The sequence below is a fragment of the Polypterus senegalus genome, chromosome 15, assembly GCF_016835505.1.
Source record: "Polypterus senegalus isolate Bchr_013 chromosome 15, ASM1683550v1, whole genome shotgun sequence".
NCBI classification, from domain to species: domain Eukaryota; kingdom Metazoa; phylum Chordata; class Cladistia; order Polypteriformes; family Polypteridae; genus Polypterus; species Polypterus senegalus.
This window is the reverse complement of record NC_053168.1, coordinates 22,090,843-22,114,621: the sequence shown is the minus strand read 5'-3', so window position 1 is coordinate 22,114,621 and position 23,779 is coordinate 22,090,843. Positions and strand designations below refer to the sequence as shown.

The 23,779-nt window shown below is 42.0% G+C and overlaps 1 protein-coding gene across 2 annotated transcripts in view; it reads left to right on the top strand.

The window, feature by feature from the left end:
- LOC120515892 (CMP-N-acetylneuraminate-beta-galactosamide-alpha-2,3-sialyltransferase 1-like) overlaps window positions 1–23,779 on the top strand; it is a 364,360-nt gene that overhangs the window by 312,435 nt on the left and 28,146 nt on the right. For both annotated transcript variants that reach the window (XM_039737251.1, XM_039737250.1), the window contains one exon: window positions 16,546–16,725. In XM_039737251.1, coding sequence (XP_039593185.1) covers window positions 16,546–16,725 — 180 coding nt within the window. The remainder of the gene's footprint in view (window positions 1–16,545; window positions 16,726–23,779) is intronic.

Below are 23,779 nucleotides of genomic sequence, written 5' to 3'. Positions count from 1 at the left end.
CTACGTAACATATGAATGAAAGAAAGACAGTGGGTAAAATGAATGACAACGTAACAGCACGCTCCGGAAATTATTATTGTTACGTTGTAGCAGCGAGTGCTGCGCGTCTCACAGTTGTACCGTGGCTTGCTCACATGTCAGTGAAGTGATCCCTATTTATGCTTTAAAGAGCCTGGATACCAATGTGTCCCCCTTTTATAACCATTGCTCCGTGTATATTACCTTACTCTTTGGATTGCCACAAAGCAACCTGCAAGATTGGAGAAAGGTTGAGAAGACATTGTGAGAGGAAATGATAGTGTCGTGAAAATGAGACGGACTGTGAACGGACAGAAGCAGAAATGCTCCTACACCACCACATAATTACGATTCGGACAGTGATTCTGAGTAGGCCGTTCCTATCCAATCAATGTCCAAGGATTTTCTTTTGTAATTTTGTTTCCTTTATAAAAAATCATAATGCTGTGCGACGAAGGGCCCAGTTCACGACTGGCAGCCGCGTTTAAACAGGGAATCCTTCACAGATAACTTTAACACGCGCAACGTAGTTGGCGCACATGGCTAGTATATATATATATATATATAAAATATATATACAGTGGTACCTCGGTATACGTCTGCTTTGGAATAAGTCCAACTTGGTATACGTCCTGTTTAGAGGCGAAATATTTTGCTTGGTATACAACCTTTGTTTGGAATACGACTCGTGTGCTAGAACAACACGTGTGGTATACCAGGTGCGCGCCTTCAAAAAAAAGGGCCAAGTGTTCACCTGTACAGTAATCCCTCGCTATATCGCGCTTCGACTTTCGTAGCTTCACTCTATCATGGATTTTATATGAAAGCATAACTAAATATATAACGCGGATTTGTGGTGTTATGGGTCCACAGCTCGTTGAGTAAAGGCCATTTTTAAATAAATAATCAATGTGCTCGCGGCTTAGTGAGGGGACGTTGGGCCATAGTGGGCCGTGGGACAATCCGTAGGGTGTGGGCGTTTCTCACCTAGTGCACAGGTGAGGAACTGCCCACATTCATGATTGTCCGCGCTGATGCTGCAGCTGCTGTGGCCCTCGTCATTTTAAAAAGAAGCGCGAGTCGGTTTTAAAAGGGAGAGAGAATCGATCGGAGAGAAAGGAAAGGAGAGGACGGAGGTTACAGGGAGCGTGGAAGCAAGCGGTGCAGGAGAGACGGACACGGAGCGTGTGGTGAGCGCGCGATCGGCGCTCGTGGGCAGCTGCGAGGAAGCTGGGTGTTAGGCCGACACCCAGGTGTTTGTGTAGATGTCGCTCCCGCTGAGCGATCTGGTAGCGGGAGTGACAAGGTGAAAGCGACGAGCCGCAGAAGGCCGCGGAAAGGCAGCGGAAGTCGGGAGGCTTGGTGGTGGAGTCCCCAATATGAGCGACCTGGCTATTGGGGTAATCAAGTCTCGGGGACTGGGATGAGTGCCATACCGGAGCCAGGCATCGGGAGGTCTCCAGTCTCGAGCGTGTGAAGTAGGAGGGCAGCTGCAGAGAGCGTCTTGCCTGCTGCTAAGCCCGTACGGGATAAGCAGGTGAGACGCATACAGAAAAGCACCGGATTTGTTTGTTGTTTTAAAGACTGCTTCCAGGAGAAGATTTTAACCTTCGTTTTTAAAGGATTGTTGTGTTTCTATTTATTGGTTTTACCCCACGTTCGTTTTATGGATTATTTATTTAATGAATATGAAGATCTGCACTATTTATGAACACTGTTTTTGTTTTGTTGACTGCTTTTAATAAAAGCACTATTGCACTTTTTGTATACCACCCCTTGCTCAATTGTTTATTTGCCTCCATTGACTAGCTCACTCGGTTACATTATCGACGGTGTTGGGTTCGAGTGCTTCCAATAGCAAAGGGAGTGTGGAGCCAGAACCCACATCGTCACAGGATTTTTCGCTGCTTCGCGGGTTCTGCAGACAATGTGTCTTTTTACTTCCTGTACATGCTTCCTCAGTTGGTTTGCCCAATTGATTTCATACAAAGGACGCTATTGGCGGATGACTGAGAAGCTAACCAATCAGAGGACGCAGTTAAGTTCTCCTGCCTGAGAAGCTAACCAATCAGAGCACGCAGTTAAGTTCTCCTGACTGAGAAGCTAACCAATCGGAGCACGCAGTTAAGTTCTCCTGACTGAGACGCTAACCAATCAGAGCACGCAGTTAAGTTCCTGCGTGCTGAATGCAGTGTTAACCAGGAAGCCTTGTCTCGCTCATTCAGCATCAACGTGTTTCGCTGTGTAAAGAGTTGTGCTCTTTTGTGTTTATCTTTGTGCATAGTCAAGCCCTTCATTATGGCTCTAAAACGATCTGCTACTGCTTCAGGGCCGTGCCCAAGCAAAGCGGAAGATGTTAACGATTGCGAAAAGGTAAACGCTTTGGATTTGTTGAAGGCTATGATTCTTTTTATTTAAAAAGTAGGAAAGGAATATAAGATCTACGGCCGCAGTGTCTTTTTAACCAGGGTGCAAAACGAGTTGTAAGTGGATGTAATAAGGCAGTAGTCTGGATGGAATCTGCTTTAGGGATTTGGATTGAAGACTGCCAGAAGAAGAACAACTGCAGTGCTACACAATCGCCTGAAGTGGCTCCTTTAAGGGCTGTAACGCTCTCCTTTGTTGTGCAGTAAAATTAAACTCATTGTTATCGGACAAGTCATTTTCATTTATTTCATCTAATTGCTTTTGTATTTATGTATTTTAGTATTAAGCAGTGTTTAAATAATTTTAAACAACATAATCAATGTATAATATGCCAATAACAATAGGATTTTTTTTTCATTGGAACGAATTAATCATTTTCCCATTATTTCTTATGGGAAAAATTTGTTTGGTATAAGTCCTGTTTGGTATAAGTCCAAGGATCTGGAACGGATTAAGGACGTATACCAAGGTACTGTATATATATATATATATATATATATATATATATATATATATATATATATATAAAATCTGCGGTAGGCTGGCATAAATAAAAAGTGACAAAATGACTTGTGACCCTGCCCGGGATTTTTTTCCTGCCTTGCGCCCTGTTTTGGCTGGGATTGGCTCCAGCAGACCATGTAGTTAGGATATAGTGGGTTGGATAATGGATGGATGGATGGATATATATATAATTCCTAGTTCTGAATTGCAATCTGATTATTTACGTGGTTACCTTCCAGGTAATGCATGTGGTTGGTCAGCCACTCTGCAAACATCTGCCAAGTTCTCTCAGTTGTGAGAAGCAGCTCATATATATCATATATATATATATATATATATATATATATATATATATATATATATATATATATATATATATATATAGTGAAAGAACGAGTCTCAACACATATATTGTTCCTAGCTGCAAAAGGATTATATTGGTACAGCAATGTTGCTTCTTTGAGTTCCACACTGAACTGCTTGAGTTAGCCAAGATGGAGGCTTTTATAGCTTGTAACCCGGAAGTGACGTCAGTCTAGGTGCTGGAACAGGAAGTGACGTCAGTCTAGGTGCCGGAACAGGAAGTGACGTCAGGTCAGGCAGGTTTTCCCGTATTTGATCTGCAGAAATAACAGACAAAGGTTTAGAGCACCCCGTCACCCCCTGGCCTGGCGGGTAATCACCTCCACTTGGTCCCTTCAGCTCGCTCCTAGTCGCACGTGTGTGAAAATATATATATATATTACTGTATGAGCTGTTTCTTACAGACATATGGAGCACAACACAGGCAGCTTACGTACATAAACAAAATCAAAAACAGGATCAACATAAATCAAAGAATTAAAAATAAGCAAAAGAAACATAAAACATGAATTTGAACCCCAGCCAGGTATGACAACAGAAGGCAGTCATTTGACAAAGAATGAAACACCAATAAGCAGACGGGATGTTGAAGCACATAGAGAAGTAGGGAGCAGTCTTGAATATAACCTGATACATCACAAAACCAAGTGATGACCACCATGACGGCGGTATGAAAAAGAAGAGCAGCGATATCAGCTAATCATCAGACAAATAAAATGAACCACCTGAACTAATGCATTGTATTTTAGGATTTTGGGTCCATATATTTCACTAATCCACCTTAATAAAAGGACACAAGTGCCTGTGTGTGTCACTGTATCTGTGTTTTCATCCAGAGCTATGGCTCTCTTATGTGCCATTTGGTAAAATATGGATTCATAAAAATAGTGCTAATGGTTGTGATGTGCCACCTGTTAGAATGAAAAGGGCAATTTATTAGTACAAATATTAGTGACGTGCCATCTGTTGAAATGACTAATGCAATGCATTATATTACTACATGCATTACAAAATACATTTCAACAGATGGTGCACTGCAAAGTGTTAGTGCTGAATATGTTGAAATTTACGTTGATTATTGAGATTTCAATCCATCTTAGATAGTATAGTATATAGTGTTAAGGCTTGTCCATCTGTCACATGATTACTTTCAAATTAGTGGGACTAGAACCTTTGTCTTAATCTAAAGCTTGTGCCCCGATATGTTCTGGAAATTCAAAAAATTTTAGGTAGCGGCAACCTTGGCCTGGGGTTGTGTGTTTATTATGGCAGAGTGGTATAAGGATCTGCGCTGGTATCCCGAAGGTTGCCGGTTCGAATCCCTGTCACTGCCAAAAGAGATCCTACTCTGCTGGGCCCTTGAGCAAGGCCCTTAACCTTCAATTGCTCCAGGGGCGCTGTACAATGGCTAACACTGCACTCTGACCCCAAGGGGTATACGAAAAACCAAGTAATTTCCTTCGGGATTAATAAAGCATAAAAATAAATAAAAAAATAAAAATAAAAAAAGTGAGTTCAAAACGAGGTGACATGGAAGAAAGAACAAGAACAGCAGTGACATCTGCAGAGCATCAGCCAAATCGCAAGCACCATATAAGAAGAAAGGGGAAAAACAGAGCAGTGACCTCTGCCAACATCCAAGCACATTACAGAAGATGATCAAACAACACAGAACGAGAAAACAAAGCATCGGCTCAGGCAAGAAGTCATCCTGAATATGGAGCCGTTGAACAGCAGACAAACACAATGGCTCATAGGCAAGCAGGACGAAGGCCAGGATCCAGAATGCAAGAGTGCCAACAAGAGACAAATGCACAGCAACGACTGAGGAGATCGTCACATCGAGCCTTTTGTGTTAACTGTTTATAAAACATGAGAAGTATCAACAGCTCCTTATTTTGAAGACGGTTTTATACCCTTTTATTTAAAATCACGGGTCCGAGTGTTTTCCTATACTGTAAATAATAATAAAATGCATCAGAAAGGAGTGGTGCCAGGCTGTTAAAAACCACTATTTTTGTTTTAGCATACAACGTTGAAAGAAGAAGGCTTTTTAGACAAGCGCGTGACTTACTGAAGAGCTGACCTTGAAAGCGCACTCCTCGTCTGAAGGTCCAAGTTTAATCTCGCGGTATACCTTTTTATCCATGCATTAAATAACAGGAAATCTCATCCTGTTTTAGCCTGAATAACAGCAAAGCATGTCATGCAATCTTTTAGGCAGTAATAAATTGAGGCCATTTCCATTGGGTTTATGTTGACCTTTATATTATGTTATTAAAATATTTATACATTGTACATCCCCTGTGACAAACTTGATTTACGGAAACATCCTGTCACAGGCAGGTGGCAATATACTGTAATGTCCTCATAGTCAATTCCTGCTTGTAATTATTGTGCCTGGTGAGAAAAGGTTAATTGAATTCTTACAGCTCCTTGTAGTAAAGAAGCATGGAAACCACAGGACATCATTGCTGAAGTACATGTGTGTGCCACTTGAGCTTTAAGTATACCATTCTATCTCGAAAATACCATCTTAGCCCAGAAAGGAAGTGACAGACTTTCAAAATATACAACACAAAGGTATTTTATGGAAGGAAATTACAAAGGAAACAAAGCCACCGCCAGTCATGAATGGCACAAGGCTACCTTTACAGGTGCATCTCAATAAATTAGAATGTCATCGAAAAGCTAATTTATTTCAGTAATTCAATTCAAAACATGGAACTCGTATATTATACAGATTCATTACACACAGAGTGATATATTTCAGGCATTTATTTTGCTGATTATGGCTTATAGGTAATGAAAACCCAAAATTCATTATCTCAGAAAATTAGAATATTGTGACCTGGTATGACACTCCACTCGGCTAATTAACCCAAAACACCTACAAAGGGGTCCTGAGCCTTGAAATGGTCTCCCAGTCTGGTTCAGTAGGCCACACCATCATGGGGAAGACTGCTGGCTTGACAGTTGTCCAGAAGACAGTCATTGACACCCTCCCTCCACAAGGGGGGGGACGCCATAGAACAGGCCTATTCAAATGGCGGCCTGCGGGCCAAATGCGGCCCAAAAGCAACCTCCAAGAGGTCCCAGCTCGTGGTCCCGCCAGGGCTCCAGACTGCAACTAAAATGATAGCAAATGCGACCGAAAATAGGTTTAACGATTATCATTTCTACTTGGGCTATACTATATTCTACTTTAAACTATTATATTGTAACAGATGCAAAAGGTCATTTTTAATTCTTGAGCGTACTGTATGTGCCGTTAACATATGTGTAAGTACAGGCTCCCCTTGCATATCCCTGAGCCGCATAAAGGCTGGTTTATATCCCGCGGTGAATGTGAGGGGGTCGTGGCGAAATTGACGTCAGACGTGGAGATGCGCGCGACAAAATATTTGTTGTTAAGTTGCTCTTAAACATTTGCTCAAGTAGTTTTTTATTTTTTCTGGGAAAGGCGTTGTTGTTCAACTCAATTTCGACCTGTGTCATAGCAGTGATGAATGAAATAGTTTAAGTTCTATGAAACAATCCCTTGCCTGTGATGATCACTCCTTTAAACTGGGGGAATAATCTCATATTTCAAAGGGGAAACAAAATGTTATAGCTAATACTGTGCACTTTTTTTATATTCTTACGTACTTTGAGATGTGCCTGTGTCAGATGTGAGCAAACTTAAAAGGAACACAATGAATAAACGTTACTTGTTTTTCATATACATTAATTTGCGTTCATTTCAAATTTGTCATTACCTGCTGCTTACTGGCCGCAGAAAACGTCTGGTCCGGATACATCTCTTGGATTGAAAATCTGGCCCAACTCAATTTGTAATTGAATAGCCCTGCCATAGAAGGTCATTGCTGAAGAAGCTGGCTGTTCACAGAGTGCCGTATCCAAGTATATTAACGGAGAGTCGAGTGGAAGGAAAAAATGCGACAGCAGAAAAAGGTGCACAAGCAACAGGGAAAACCGCAGCCTGGAGAGGATTGTGAAGAATATGAGGGAGATTCCCAAGGAGTGGACTGCGGCTGGAGTCGGTGCTTCAAGAGCCACCACACGCAGACATGTGTATCCGGGACGTGGGCTACAACTGTCACAGCATTCCTTGTGTGAAGCCACCCCTGAAACAGAAGCGTCTTACCTGGGCTGAGGAGAAAACGGACTGGACTGTTAATGGCTCAGTGGTCCAAAGTCCTCTTTTCACATGAAAGTAAATTTTATATTTCATTTTGGAAATCAAGGTTCCCTAGTCTGGAGCAAGAGTGGAGAGGCACAGAATCCAAGTCGCTTGAGGTCCAGTGTGAAGTTTCCACAGTCAATGATGATTTGGGGAGCCATGTCATCTGCTGGTGTTGGGCCATCTAAACTGAGCGATCAGGGGAGAAGGGCCTTAGTCAGGGAGGTGACCAAGAACCCGATGGTCACTCTGTCAGAGCTCCAGAGGTCCTCTGTGGAGAGAGGAGAACCTTCCAGAAGGACAACCATCTCTGCAGCAATCCACCAATCAGGCCTATATGGTAGAGTGGACAGACGGAAGCCACTCCTTAGTAAAAGGCACATGGCAGCCCACTTGGAGTTTGCCAAAAGGCACCTGAAGGACTCTCAGACCATGAGAAACAAAATTCTCTGGTCTGATGAGACAAAGATTGAACTCTTTGGTGTGAATGCCAGGCGTCACGTTTGGAGGAAACCAGGCCAATACCATCCCTACAGTGAAGCATGGTGGTGGCAGCATCATGCTGTGGGGATGTTTTTCAGTGGCAGGAACTGGGAGACTAGTCAGGATAAAGGGAAAGATGACTGCAGCAACGTACAGAGACATCCTGGATGAAAACCTGCTCCAGAGTGCTCTTGACCTCAGACTGGGGCGACGGTTCACCTTTCAGCAGGACAACAACCCTAAGCACACAGCCAAGATATCAAAAGAGTGGCTTCAGGACAACTCTGTGAATGTCCTTGAGTGGCCCAGCCAGAGCCCAGATTTGAATCCGATTGAACATCTCTGGAGAGATCTTAAAATGGCTGTGCACCGACGCTTCCCATCCAACCTGATGGAGCTGGAGAGGTGCTGCAAAGAGGAATGGACGAAACTGGCCAAGGATAGGTGTGCCAAGCTTGTGGCATCATATTCAAAAAGACTTGAGGCTGGAATTGCTGCCAAAGGTACATCGACAAAGTATTGAGCAAAGGCTGTGAATACTTATGTACATGTGACTTCTCAGTTTTTATATTTTTAATAAATTTGCAAAAACCTCAAGTAAACTTTTTTCACATTGTCATTATGGGGTGTTGTGTGTAGAATTCTGAGGAAAAAAATAATTTTATCAATTTTGGAATAAGGCTGTAACATAACAAAATGTGGAAAAAGTGATGCGCTGTGAATACTTTCTGGATGCACTGTAGATGCTACCCACTGGGACATTAAGAGAAACTCGTTACTTCATACAGGAAGCTGTCTTTCCACCAAGTACTACATTTCAGTTAGCACGTTCAATACTTTTTGCTGTTTCATTCCACTTTATTGCACATAACGTTTTTATGGATTGGAACGCTAGGCCGTGTCATTTCATTGCGTTAATACCAATGCCTGGTCTGAATTTCATGTGCATGACTGCATTGAAAGTCTAATGAGAAAATGTTCATGTGTTGAATACTTGTTTCCCCCCAATGTACCGATGACTCTGTTTAAATCTGTACATCTGGCCATTAGCTGTAACTATTTATTCAGTTCTGGTCACAGGAAGAGGCTGTCTATGTCGGCACCACTGGGTTTAACACAGGAACCAACAGCGACAGCCATATTCACTTGCACAGGACAGATCAAGGGTAACCAATCAGCCTAAACTACGCATTTTTTGGAAATGGGAAAAAGCCAAATAACCAGGATGAAAAAGCCATGCAGACCCGGGGAAAACATGCCATGTCCACACAGATAGTGTACAGGCCAGGAGCTGCCTTAACTAATGTGGCATCACAAACGTGTTTAAAACTCCCAACAACTTAACAAAAAAAAAAAAAACAGAGAGGGGCTTAAAGAGAGTAATGGTGGATACGCCTCATTTGTTTTAACCCTTTTTTTTTTTTTTACTGTTTCTCAGTCGGTTTGAGCACATTTACAATAATTTTAGTCCTTTAAAACTGAACCCAGAAGAGGCCTTCCAGTGCTTGGCACAGACTGTTAGGTCCAGCTTCATTCTGACATTTTAAAATGCCTAGTATGATGGGAATTGAGAAAAAAAAAAACGTCTTAGTCTCAATAAGCGGCTTTTTAACTTCAGATCTATACAGTATTGATATTATGCTGCAGTTTTTGCCTGAAAAATCAATTGTTATATTTAACAAGGCTCACTTTGCTATTATATAATGCTTTGTAGCACACACAATGACTTTTTTTTAATTCTCTGTGCATTCAGCTTCAGATTACAGGAAAATACATAGAAAATTTTAAACAAACATCTAAATTTCATTCGAGCAGACTTTTCAACAATAACGCTATCATGTTTGTTTATGTTTTTAATTGAGTGGATTATTTGATCAATTTAAAGAAAAAATAAAGCTTCATTTGACTGAGCAATGAAACCACTAAATGACTCCCTAAGACAGCATTTTTCCACAGGGGGAAGCTTGGCTTTTTTAGAAAAACGTATTAAATAGATAGGAAGGGCAATAATAGATATACAGTGCCTTTTCTTTCTATCTATCTATCTATCTATCTATCTATCTATCTATCTATCTATCTATCTATCTATCTATCTATCTATCTATCTATCATATATTGCCTTATCTATCTATCTATCTATCTATCTATCTATCTATCTATCTATCTATCTATCTATCAGTTATACAGTACCTTTCTTTCATGTCTATCTAACAGACAGATATGAATGGCACTATATAATGACAGATGGATGTGAAAGGCACTATATCACAGACAGACAAATAATGTGGCAGATGGCCAGGGCCCATGCCTGGCTAGGACGCCTCTTCACAACATCTGCCAGGCGGACAAGGGTGGGAAGCCCAGTATCTCCCCCTAGATGCTAGATGGCAGCATCCCTGGGTTGCAGTGGTGCCTCAGACTCCCCCAGGGCTTCATGGGGATTGGAGTTCTGTGCAGCTCCTGGAAGTGTAGCTGGAGGCCAGCAATCAACCACCTGGAACACTTCCAGGTGCCTGATAAAAGGGAGCCAGAAACCACCACTTGTTGGCCAGAGTTGGGTGGAAGGAGGACAAAGCTGAGGAGGAGTGGTGGTGAAAGAGAGGAATGTGGTGACTCAGTGATAAGTGCTTGGGACTGTGTTGTGGCTAGAGGGATTACGGGGAAGACATGCACACCAGTTGAAGAAAAATAAAAGTCTTTCTGTTTTATACATGCCTCCTGTGTCAAGTCTGTGCCAGGTCGGGCGCAATATAGCACCTTTCTTACAATAGATAGATAGATAGATAGATAGATAGATAGATAGATAGATAGATAGATAGATAGATAGATAGGCAATATATCATGGCCAAGTCTCTTTGTTGCTCCACTGTGTAAAAAAGATTCTTCTGCACTTACATCTGGGCTCCAAGACTTCCTTCTTTCAAGAGAGAGAATTAACTTTTTAATGAGCTTCTGTAAAAAGCCAAATTTCCCATATCTATCTATCTATCTATCTATCTATCTATCTATCTATCTATCTATCTATCTATCTATCTATCTATCTATCTATCTATCTATCTATCTATCTATCTATCTATCTATCTGTTCTAGTGCTTAAACTAGAAAGTACATCAGTTTATATTACATTACATATCATATATGCAAAATTCTCTCTTCCTTCTAGTTCTTCCATACCATAACCTAATGTCCATCACTTGACCAAAACTGGCCATCATTACCCCATACCCTGTGCAGATGTCCCCATTATTTTACCAAATCTTACTCCATGATCAATTACACAATTTAAGTTGAAGCCAGGAAAATCCGTATGTGGGATACTAGGCCACTCAACTGAAAGTTACTTGATGTATAAGCATCTTTCCAGTTTGAAGTTTTAAGCAGCTGCATTTGTAAAACAATGGCCTGCTTGGTTTTAATAATCCAAACTGTTCTTGGCTTTACATTTCATCATATTGGTGTTTAAGCAAGCAGTACAAAGCAGGGCCAGGCCACTGCATGTAAAAAGCAAGTTTAGCCATCTTTTCCTTGTGGTTAATAACTAAAGCTATATTTTTACTTCTTACTATGCAAAAGCCATTTTACATTAATTAGAAATGCAAAGATAGATAGATAGATAGATAGATAGATAGATAGATAGATAGATATGTAAGGCATTATATAATAGATAGATAGACAGATTTGTAAGGGAATATATAATAGATAGATAGATAGATAGATAGATAGATAGATAGATAGATAGATAGATAGATAGATAGATAGATAGATAATAAAGGAACTTTATTTTTCCTTGAGGGAAGACTGGCTTTTTAAAGAAGCTCATTAAACAGAGAGATAGATAGAAAAGACATTATATATGAGTGGTAGATAGATACACACACATACACTATGGTCTGAAAACACAGCAGAGTGACTTAAAAGAAATAAAACTTACGACTTGACAATCCCAGTCCCAGTGAGACATTACGCAGACATATTGGTGTTGGTATAAAGGAGCCCCCGTAACGTTTCCTGACACACTTCTATTGAATGGTTTGTTGGCTTTCCCGCCCTCTCGAACATACACAATGTTTAATCTTTGGAAAACATTTAGTGTTAAACCACTTAGAGAACTGTATATAGATAATGTTTTTGTGACTTGTGAACAGTTACACTTCAAATTGAACTTCCCAACAACTTAACTTCCACTACTTTCAAATTACAAATTTAGCTAAAAGGATACCTCCCCAATTTTCCTCGCCTCCCACCCATTTCTATTCTGGAGGAGATGCTGATCAGTCTTGAAGGCTCAGTCAGCATCTCAACAATATATAAAGCAGTTTAGTGGAGCCATTAGAGTTTGAGGTCGAGGGCCTATGAATAAAGTGCAAGACATGAGGCTCTTCCCATTTAGAAGAACAGGAGAGGCACCAGTGGGGACTGGTTGAGAAATGAACATGCATTGGCAAAGCTTTGCTGCAGCTCTCGAATTGTGCCCCATGCATATTATGGAAGTATTTACATTTTTATTCTTGTGTCCTCTTTTTTGTTTGGGGGAAATATAGTAACCCTACCCAGGTATTAGGTCTGTGCAGGGGTTTGGATTTCACAGGGCATCACAGGAGTAAGTTTCTCTATTGTATTAAAAAGGCTTTCCGTCGTGTCCATATTATTCAGCCGTGACCACGCCCCTCCACACCGCTCGTCCAATCACTACTCATACTGTGCACATCCTCGCTCCTGACTGCCCCCTGACACCCTCACTGCTAATTCACCGGTTATAATGGCAAGGCAGAAAAGCAAATGGTCTATTCAAGAACATCAGATTTTAGTCTGTGATAGAAAAAAAGTAGCACAAGCTGATAAGGAACATCAAACAAAAAAAGAAAATGAACAAAAAAGAGCTGCATATAAGTAAAAAAAATTTAAGAACAAAGAGAATCGTCCAATAACCACAAAAGAGAGAAATATCTCAAACAATATGTGAATAGAAATGCAAAAAAGCAACGTTAATAGAATGTAAGTTAGATGATAAAGTAATTCAGAATATTGTTTTTGACGAGGCGTTAATGTAATTTAATTTTAATTACATTTAATTACAATTTATTTTCTCACTTTTACTTTTTACTGCATTTTATTATTCTTTGGTAAAATAGAGAGTTGTAGTGAAATACTTAAGCAACTGATTTTCACTCTCTACTAACTAAAGACCAAAGCATCTTACCCCAGCACGCCACATACTCTCGTTTAAACCAGCTCTTTAAATACAATCGGTTTCTGTAACGGAGGGGCACCCCGATGCCCGCGTCGGGTTTGGTGAGTGAAGCGAGCAGGGGGTGTGTTTCACTAGTAGAATATAAAAACAAATACGATTTTCGGATAGAGTATTCCTTTAAGACATCATAAGACATTGCATTCTGGGATATTTAAATTATATGTCTCGTGATAGACGTCAGGGGACCTTGCCCCACCAGGATGCCGGGAGAAGGAAAGGACCGGGAAAGGGGCAGTGTCTTCCCTGGAACGCAAGAGGGCAGTCTCCCTGGATTAGATGGGGGCCACGGAGCTTGGAAGCTTAACACCGTGGAGGGGACGTGGCCACCACCAGGGGGCGCCAGGACAGCTCCTGAGTCTGCCACACCCGGAAGTGGTGCCAGATGTTAGTTGGGGAGCACTTCCGAGTGCTGTAGAAAAGAGACCGCCTCACTCCACTCGGGGAGCCGGAGTCAGGTGGCAGTGGACAGAGGTTGCAGGAGAGGAGTGGAGACAGCAGAAGGAAAGAAGGACTGAGTATTGTGCTGGTCTGTGCACTGTTTGTGCTGTGTTGCAAAGGACAACAACAACATTTATTTCTGTAGCACATTTTCATACAAAAAGTAGCTCATAATGAAGAAAAAAAAATAAAAGACAAAATAAGAAATTAAAATAAGACAACTTTAGTTAACATAGAAAAGGAGTAAGGTCCAATGGCCAGGGTGGACAGAAAACAACAGAAAAAAACTCCAGACGGCTGGAGAAAAAAAAAATCTGCAGGGATTCCAGACCACGAGCCCACCCAGTCCCCTCTGGGCATTCTACCTAACATAAATGAAACGGTCCTCTTTGTAGCTAGGGTTCTCACGGAGTCACTTGATGTTGATGGTCATACAGACTTCTGGCTTTTAATCCATCCATCATTGTTGGAACATCACAGTGCTGAGTAGATGGTGGTGGCGCAACACTGGAAAAGGAAACAGAAGAGAGAGTAGGGGTCAGTACGGATTTTAGAGCCACCATGAATACTGTAGTTATTATAATGAGTTGAATATACAGAGTATCAGGATGGGGTGGCACGGTGGCGCAGTGGTGGCGCTGCTGCCTCTCAGTTAGGAGACCCTGGGTTCGCTTCCCGGGTCCTCCCTGCGTGGAGTTTGCATGTTCTCCCCGTGTCTGCGTCCAGGGTTTCCTCCCACAATCCAAAGACATGCAGGTTAGGTGGATTGGCGATTCTAAATTGGCCCTAGTGTGTGTGGTATGTGTCCTGGGTGGGTTGGCACCCTGCCCAGGATTGGTCCCTGCCTTGTGCCCTGTGTTGGCTGGGATTGGCTCCAGCAGACCCCCGTGACCCTGTGTTCAGATTCAGCGGGTTAGAAAATGGATGGATGGAGTATCAGGATTTTAATTAAAGTGAAGTTATAAAAAGGCCATGTTAAAGTAATGTGTTTTCAGCAGTGTTTTAAACTGCTCTACTGTATCGGCCTGGTGAATTCCTATTGGCAGGCTATTCCAGATTTTAGGTGCATAACAGCAGAAGGCCGCCCGCCTCACCACTTCTTTTAAGTTTTGTTCTTAGAATTCTAAGGAGACACTCATTTGAGGATCTGAGGTTACGATTTGGAATATAAGGTGTCAGACATTCCGATATATAAGATGGGGCGAGATTATTTAAGGCTTTATAAACCATAAGCAGAATTTTAAAGTCAATCCTGAATGACACAGGCAACCAGTGTAGTGACATCAAAACTGGAGAGATGTGCTCGGAGTTTCTTTTCCTAGTTAAGATTCTTGCAGCTGCATTCTGCACTAGTTGCAAATGATTTATGTCTTTTTTGGGTAGTCCTGAGAGGAGTGCGTTACAGTAATCTAGTCGACTGAAAACAAACGCGTGAACTCATTTCTCAGCATCTTTCAATGATATAAGAGGTCTAAGGAGAAATAAACATATATGTGGTTTTGGACATTGTGAGCCTCAGTGTCTGTCTGTGTCTGGGTGGATCTGTCAGTCTTTTTCGCAGTTCAGAATGCGGTCAGGTTATTTTGCGTGTGGCTGGTTGCATGAAAGGCAGCCCATCCAGGGTTGGCTCCTGCCTTGTGATCAGTGTGTCTGTGGCTCTGACCTCCCGGCCCATAACTGAATTAAGCTTTCTTGAGAACGTTTATGTGTCTTATTTTTTGCTTTGACTGTATTCTGACAAGGCGGCATGGTGGCGCAGTGGTAGCGCTGATGCCTCGTAGTTAGGCGACCCGGGTTTGCTTCCCAGGTCCTCCCTGCGTGGAGTTTGCATGTTCTTCCCGTGTCTGCGTGGGTTTCCTCCCACAGTCCAAACACAGGCAGGTTTGGTGCATTGGCGAGTCTAAATTGTCCCTAGTGTGTGCTTGGTTTATGTGTGTGCGTGCCCTGCAGTGGGCTGGCACCCTGCCCGGGGTTGGTTTCCTGCCTTGCGCCCTATGCTGGCTGGGATTGGCTCCAGCAGACCCCCGTGACCCTGTGGTTAGGATATAGCGGGTTGGATAATGGATGGATGGATGTATTCTGACAGAGTGAAGAAACTTAGAAGTTTGCTGTAATACGGGTAGAGAGGCATCTGTCAGCATCTTCAGAAAACTCTAAAAGACCACCGAGATGTTTACAAGCTGATATTACTTTGGTGACTGCTACAGTCCGCAGTGAATGGATCATTTGCTTTCTTTGTGGTTGCTGCCGTCTTCTCATATTATTGATTTGTGCTTTGCCGGCTGCCCTGAATTGACTTGATCCTATAAAAAAAGAGCTCTTGAAAAGAGATAAAAATTAATTGGTCAGTCCAGACAATCTCGCTTTTCCGTTAATGCCAAGAGGAGTAAATCAGGACATCCACTCAGTCATTAGTTCTGACATGACGGCAGCTCCACTAATTAATAAATAAAACAGGACGGATGTGTTTACAGGTTCATGGACGCTAATCCAAGATCATGTTGAGAGGGGGAAAAAAAAAGTCCATTGTGTCTTTTGTAAAGACAGCCTAAAAATGGCAGCAGCTTTGAAATTTAACTCCCCTGCCAACAGCAAAAAAAAATAAAAAGAGCAGATCGTCGACAAACTGGGCACATGCATGGAAACCCACAGAGGCACAATAAAACCGACGCGTCTAGCCGACCGTCTGCATCTTGTTACACTTTTTCTTTTTTTGCAACGAGTACAGTTAGCACTGTGACCCTGTTTCAATGAATTATTATTTAAAGCAAGTGCACCATTCATCATGGGCTTTTAGAAAAGGTATTTTGCCCCTGTGCTAAATCAGACGTTTATAAAATTATTAAATGATTTCATTTTTCTTTTTTTTTGGATGCAGAATGAACCATGCTCCGACTATTGGATATGAGAAGGATGTCGGGAGTAAAACCACTCATCACTTTATGTATCCAGAAAGTGCCAAAGACTTGCAAAATAGCACCATCCTCGTCCTAGTCCCTTTCAAGACCCTCGATCTGCAGTGGATCACCAGCGCATTAACGACAGGGACCATCAAACAGTGAGTAAAAGGCCTCTCAGTAACCTGTGTTGTTTTGAAATGTGAAGAAACTGTTGTGCAGGAAGCCAAAGACATAAGAGTTTATCTATATAAGTTGCTCAAAAAAAAATGAAAGGAACACTTTGAAAACACGTCAGGTCTCCTGCTGGCTATCTCTGCTGATATGGACTGATATGGTGCCACATCTACAAAGGGCTGAATTCAAAGACACCCCGAAAATCAAAGTGAAGAAATGATGCGGCAGGCAGGCTCGTCCATTGTGCTGAAATTACATTGTAGCAATTTTAAATCATGCTCAGTAGTTTGTGTGGCCGCCACGTGCTTGTATGCATGCCTGACATTGTCCTAATGAGACGACGGATGGTGTCCTGGGGGATCTCCTACCAGATCTGGAACAGGGCATCAGTGAGCTCCTGGACAGTCTTTGGTGCAACCTGGTGGCGTCGGATGGACCCAAAAATAATGTCCCAGAGGTGTTCTATTGGATTGAGGTCAGGCGAGTGAACGTGGGGGCCTGTCAATGGTATCAATTCCTTCATCCTCCAGGAACTGCCTGCATACTCTCGCCACATGAGGCCGGGCATTGTTGTGCACCAGGAGGAACCCAGGATCCTGCTGCACCAGCTTAGGGTCTGACAATGGGTCCAAGGATTTCATCCCGATACCTAATGGCAGTCAAGGTGCCGTTGTCTAGCCTGTAGATATGCCTCCCCAGACCATCACTGACCCACCACCAAACCGGTCCTGCTGAACGATGTTACAGGCAGCATAACGTTCTCCACGGCTTCTCCAGACCCATTCACATCTGTCACATGTGCTCAGGGTGAACCTGCTCTCATCTGTGAAAAGCACAGGGCACCAGTGATGGACCTGCCAATTCTGCTATTCTATGGCAAATGCCAATCGAGCTCCATGGTGCCAGGCAGTGAGCAGAGGGCCCACTAGAGGACGCCTGTCCCTCAGGCAACCCTCATGAAGTCTTTCTGATTGTTAGGTCAGAGACATTCACACCAGTGGCCTGCTGGAGGTCATTTTGTAGGCCTCTGGCAGTGCTCATCCTGTTCCTCCTTGCCCAAAGGAGCAGGCACCGGTCCTGCTGATGGGTTAAGGACCTTCTACGGCCCTGTCCAGCTCTTCTAGAGTAACTGCCTGTTTCCTAGAATCTCCTCCATACCCTTGAGACTGTGCTGGGAGACACAGCAAACCTTCTGGCAATGACAGGCACATATTGATGTGCCATCCTGGAGAAGTTGGACTACCTGTGCCAGCTCTGTAGGGTCCAGGTATAGCCTCATGCTACCAGTAGTGACACTGACTGCAGCCAAATGCAAAATGAGTGACAAAACAGATGAGGCGGGAAAAATGTCAGTGGCCTCCCTCCACCTGTTAAACCATCCCTGTTTTGGGGGGTCGTCTCATTGTTGCCCCTCTAGTGCACCAAAGCAGCTAAAACTGATTGACAGCCCCCTCTGCTACTTAACTGACCAGATCAACAGCCCAGAAGTTTCACTGACTTGATGCTATACTCTGATTAAAAAGTGGTCCTTTAATTTGTTTTGAGCAATATATGTAAAAGGTCTGCCCGACTAGAACCTTGTTCTTAGTCTTGATTAAAAGATTATTACAAGATATGTTCTGAAAATGTAAAAAAAAATATACTGTAGTGTGATAAATAATTGCGCCTTGAAACAAAAAAGAGGTTTGGGGCAGCATCCCGTATACTTGAGAATGGCTGCTAAATCAAAAAGGTTGTAGAGTCCAAAACAGAAGTGAGGTTTGGTACAGACATTGTGGGTTTTAAAGATGGAGGGAGGAAGTGATGTCTTCAGGAGTGGCACCAACAGTGATGTTCAAGGGTCCAGGCGGAAGTTCCTGCATTTGGTCTGCAGGAAAAAAAGAGAAAAGGTTTGTGCACTCTGCCACCCCCTGGTCCGACCAGGAATTACTTTCTTTTGTGCCCTTTAGCTGCCTCCCAAGTGCACATGTGTGACAGTAGTTAGTGGGAACCTGGTCGCCATTATCTGTGTTCATGTGTTAAGAGCAAAGTGATCAAGAGACTAACTGATAACCACCATTATGGCAGAAAGAAAAAGAATAGCAGCAACATCTGCTGAGCGTCAAGTAAATCATGGAAGTAACCTGTCAAGTTAGGAAGAAAAAGAAAGAATAAAAAAGACAAAATGTTGACGCAGTTGAAGAAGTAATCCTGAATATAAAATTTTAGGTGGCACCAACCTGTTGGTCATAAAGAATGAGAAAGTAACCTGTGGCCATGTGTTTACAGTAAAGTGATCAAGAAACCAAGGGGTAACACCTCCATAATGACAGAAAAAGCTCGAAGAGTGGGCACATCTGCTGAGCATCAAGAAAATTGCAGGGGACAATTCTGTGAGGAAGAACAAGAAAGAATATGAAGACTAGACATTAAAACACATTGATAAGCAAGAGCAAACCTGAATATTGAACAACTGAGCAGCAGATAGGCACAATGGCTGAAAGGCATGCATGAAAAAGTCCAAGAACAAGAAGGAGACGGAAGTGCATGGCAACAATCGAGAGAATCTACACAGTCTAAACTTTCGACCATATGAAAGCATTGCTTATATAGTGGTGCTCATAAGTTTACATACCCTGGCAGAATTTGTGAGATGTGTACCATACTTTAAAGAAAAGGCGATGGATCAGGCCAAAGACATGTCACTTACTTTTAATGGAAACCAAGTTAAACTATAAGGCATCACAGAGCAGCACAACCATTAAACAAAACATAGGAATGAGGAAAACAATGAGACGGTCCCTGTTCAAAAGTTTGCATACCCTTAGTTTGTACTGTTATTAAATGAAGGACAAAGCTCACCTGGGGAAAATACAAGAAAAGTAAAGAATTGAATTGAATTGTGTTTGTGCTGATTTGGAAAAAGAAGCCCGTCTAGATAGATAGATAGATAGATAAATAGATAGATAGATACTTTATTAATCCCAAGGGGAAATTCACATAAAGAGACTTTGTTAAATAAAATACTCATATTGAGCCCGGGTCTGACACAGCGCCTTGTCTTTGGGGTCTGAGATGCGCGGTATTGGCTGATCTATCTATCTATCTATCTATCTATCTATCTATCTATCTATCTATCTATCTATCATATAGTGCCTTATCTATCTATCTATCTATCTATCTATCTATATATATGCCTTATCATATCTATCTATCTATCTATCTATCTATCTATCTATCTATCATATAGTGCCTTATCTATCTATCAATCTATCTATCTATCTACTATCTATCTATCTATCTATCTATCTATTATATAGTGCCTTTCACATCTATCTATCTATCTATTATATAGTGCCTTTCACATCTATCTATCTATCTATCATATAGTACTTTACTGTACATATCTATCTATCTATCTATCTATCATTATATAGCACCTTTCCTGTCTGTCTGTCTGTGTATTGTATTAAGGATCACAGAGTTTCAGAGCCTATCCTGGTAGCACTGGGCCCCATGCAGGATTGACCCCAGACAGAGTGCCAGTCTATTGTGGGGCACGCTTACAAACCCCACCAGTCACAGAGAGCCAGGTCTGCAGAACTATGACACATTTGATAGAGCAGTAATATAGAAAAGTGCAGGGACATTTTGTGGTTACATGACAAGAGAACAAAAAGCAGGTTCCTTAATGTGCAGTTCTGCTTCATTTGTCATTTTTCCATCTTATTACCTTGTTAGCATTCAATAACTTGAATCTTTACGCCAATAAAGAACTGCAGTGGAAGTGTGATGAGCACTGGGTGTCATTAAATCAATCTAATAATGGTTACAATGAAATGCTATAGGGCTGCTCCTCTGGAGTTTAGCTTTTTAATTGGCAATACGTGATTGTAATCGGCTCAGAATCTCACATCCACTGGGAGGTTAAGCAGCTCCCAGCCACCATCGCGCGTCAGTTTGGCTAATTAAAGATCTAATTAGCCATCAGAAAGAGTGAAGGTCTAGCGCCAGGCTGGCCTCCCATTTGGGGTGAGCCTCTCCTTTCGTGCCAGTTGCACCATGGATAGCCTCCAGCTTTGGTGCAAAAAAACGATTGGAATATTCAATATTCAGTTTCCTTCTAAACAGACACAAAGGAAGACTGAAGGAAGAGTGAAAGGCTGTTTTGACAAATGACAAGCCAATATGGCTGCCACTGCACACTACAAATGAATGATAAAATGGAGGAGCATGAATGGTAGAATAACACTCTCAAACATATCAATCCGAGTACGTTTTAAATTAAAATTTAGCAAGCTAAAAAAAAAATATAAAAATAAAATGTATTAATATTAAAATTAAGTTATATTTATAAAGTTTTATCATGATTCAGGCAATACATCCTGAAATCTGACCTGTTTTGGCAGTGTAGACCACAGACAGACAGCTCAACATGCTGTAAGTAACAATGGGGCAGTTGGTGGTCAGTTAGCCAGTGAACATGTGCACAGTAGGGGCTACCCGTAAACAGCAGCTATACGTCCATTACATAGGGCTACCCATATAGCTATACGTCCATTACATAGGGCTACCCATATAGCTATACGTCCATTACATAGGGCTACCCATATAGCTATACGTCCATTAGATAGGGCTACCCATATAGCTATACGTCCATTACATAGGGCTACCCATATAGCTATAGCGTCCATTACATAGGGCTACCCATATAGCTGTACGTCCATTACTTGGGGCTACCCATATAGCTATACGTCCATTACGTGGGGCTACCATATAGCTATACGTCCATTACATAGGGCTACCCATATAGCTGTACGTCCATTACGTGGGGCTACCCATATAGCTATACGTCCATTACATAGGGCTACCCATATAGCTATACGTCCATTACATAGGGCTACCCATATAGCTATACGTCCATTAGATAGGGCTACCATATAGCTATACGTCCATTACATAGGGCTACCCATATAGCTGTACATCCATTACGTGGGGCTACCCATATAGCTATACGTCCATTAGATAGGACTACCCATATAGCTATACGTCCATTACATAGGGCTACCCATATAGCTATACTTCCATTACTTGGGGCTACCCATACAGCTATACGTCCATTACTTGGGGCTACCCATATAGCTATACGTCCATTACGTGGGGCTACCATATAGCTATACGTCCATTAGATAGGGCTACCATATAGCTATACGTCCATTACGTGGGGCTACCCATATAGCTGTACGTCCATTACGTGGGGCTGGAGTCTATCCTGGCGGCTGGAGTCTATCCTGGCAGCACTAATGTAGGGTCCAATTGTCTAAATACCAGTAGCCATACCACCTACACTTCAGAACAGCTAATCCTCCTGAAGCTAAGCATGTAGGGTCCGGCCAGTACTTGCATGAGAGACCATCTGGGAAAAGCTTGGGTTACTTCTGGGAGAGGCGTTGGTGAGGCCATCAGGGAAGCACATACCTGTGGTCTGTGTGTGGATCCCAGTTCAGTGATGGGGTACACTGTTGTATGAATACTGGTACCATCCTTTGGATGAAAAAACCAACCTTCCTGACTCTCTGTGGTCATAAATGGTCCTTGGGCATCTTTCAGAAAGTGTAGGGTGTATCCCAACATTGTGGATATGTCTCGTCCATTCTGATCATCTCCTGTACCCTATTGGCCGTCTCTCTTACCCCTTCATCACCTACTAGCTAATCTATGGTGAGCACACTGGTGCAAAAATAGCTGTCACTGCATCTTCCAGGTGGATCCTGCACATTGGGGTGGTGGTGGTTGAAGTGGTCCCTCTAACTCTCTATGTAAAGCACTTTGAGTGTCTAGAAAAGGGCCAAATAAATGTAAGTATCTATTTAAATATTGTACTATGGCCCTAGAAAATATAACTTTTCACCACTGTACTGTCTAATGAACCAAGGTATGTCTGTAGAGGGTAAGACAATAAAGCCCAGTTGACTTGACCTGAATTGTGGATATCATCCCAGGGACCACTCACTCACTCACTCCCCCTCTCGAGTTTAGTCAGTCGTCACCTTCAGCATCACATGGGAGGAAACCCACACAAACCTGGGGAGAATATGAAGGCACCAGAGACACAATCCCATGTGGATTTTAAGGATTTGCAGAATACATTACACTTCGTGTGCATCACTGAGGCCCTGTGATGGACTGGAAGTCCTGTCCACTGTCATTTCACATCTTGTGCCCACTGCGGTCAGCTTATACTCCACTCCTGTGGCCTTGAAATGGATGAATCGGTTTTGGCATGTGTTTGTACGTGTATGTGCATGGTGCCCTCTTGACTGAAAAGGCTTTTCATAGGCCAAATTTGTGAACTTACTACAGGACATGTTCACCCAGTTTGATTCATTGACATTTACATCTTTGACTGATGCCTTTACCCAAAGCGACTTACAGCATTTGAGATACAATTGGTTACATTACACTTGTTCATGGTGTCATTAGTGGGATATGAACCCATGGCCTCAGGGTTTGAAGTCCAAAGCATTAACCACAGCACCACACTGCCTAAAGCATGTCGTAGAGGTTCAGTTGGCCTAAAGTGTACGTCTTTGAGATGTGGGAGGAAACCAAGAGTAACTTACTAAAAACAAATAGTAACAAATAAAAACAAATAAAAACAAATAATATAGCCGTGAGATTAGCTCAAATATATTACACATAAAAAGTAATCCAACATTTAGGCTTGCAAAATGATACATGCTCATCTCATGATGATCATTACATTCTATCTATCTATCTATTAGATAGTGCCTTATCTATCTATCTATCTATCTATCTATCTATCATATAGTGCCATATCTATCTATCTATTATATAGAGCATATCTATCTATCTATCTATCTATCTATATATCTATCTATTATATAGTGCCTTTCTATCTATCTATCTATCTATCTATCTATTATATAGTGCCTTTCTATCTGTCTATCTATCTATTATATAGTGCCTTTCACTACTATCTATCTATCTACAATAAAAACAACAACATTTATTTATATAGCACATTTTCATACAAAC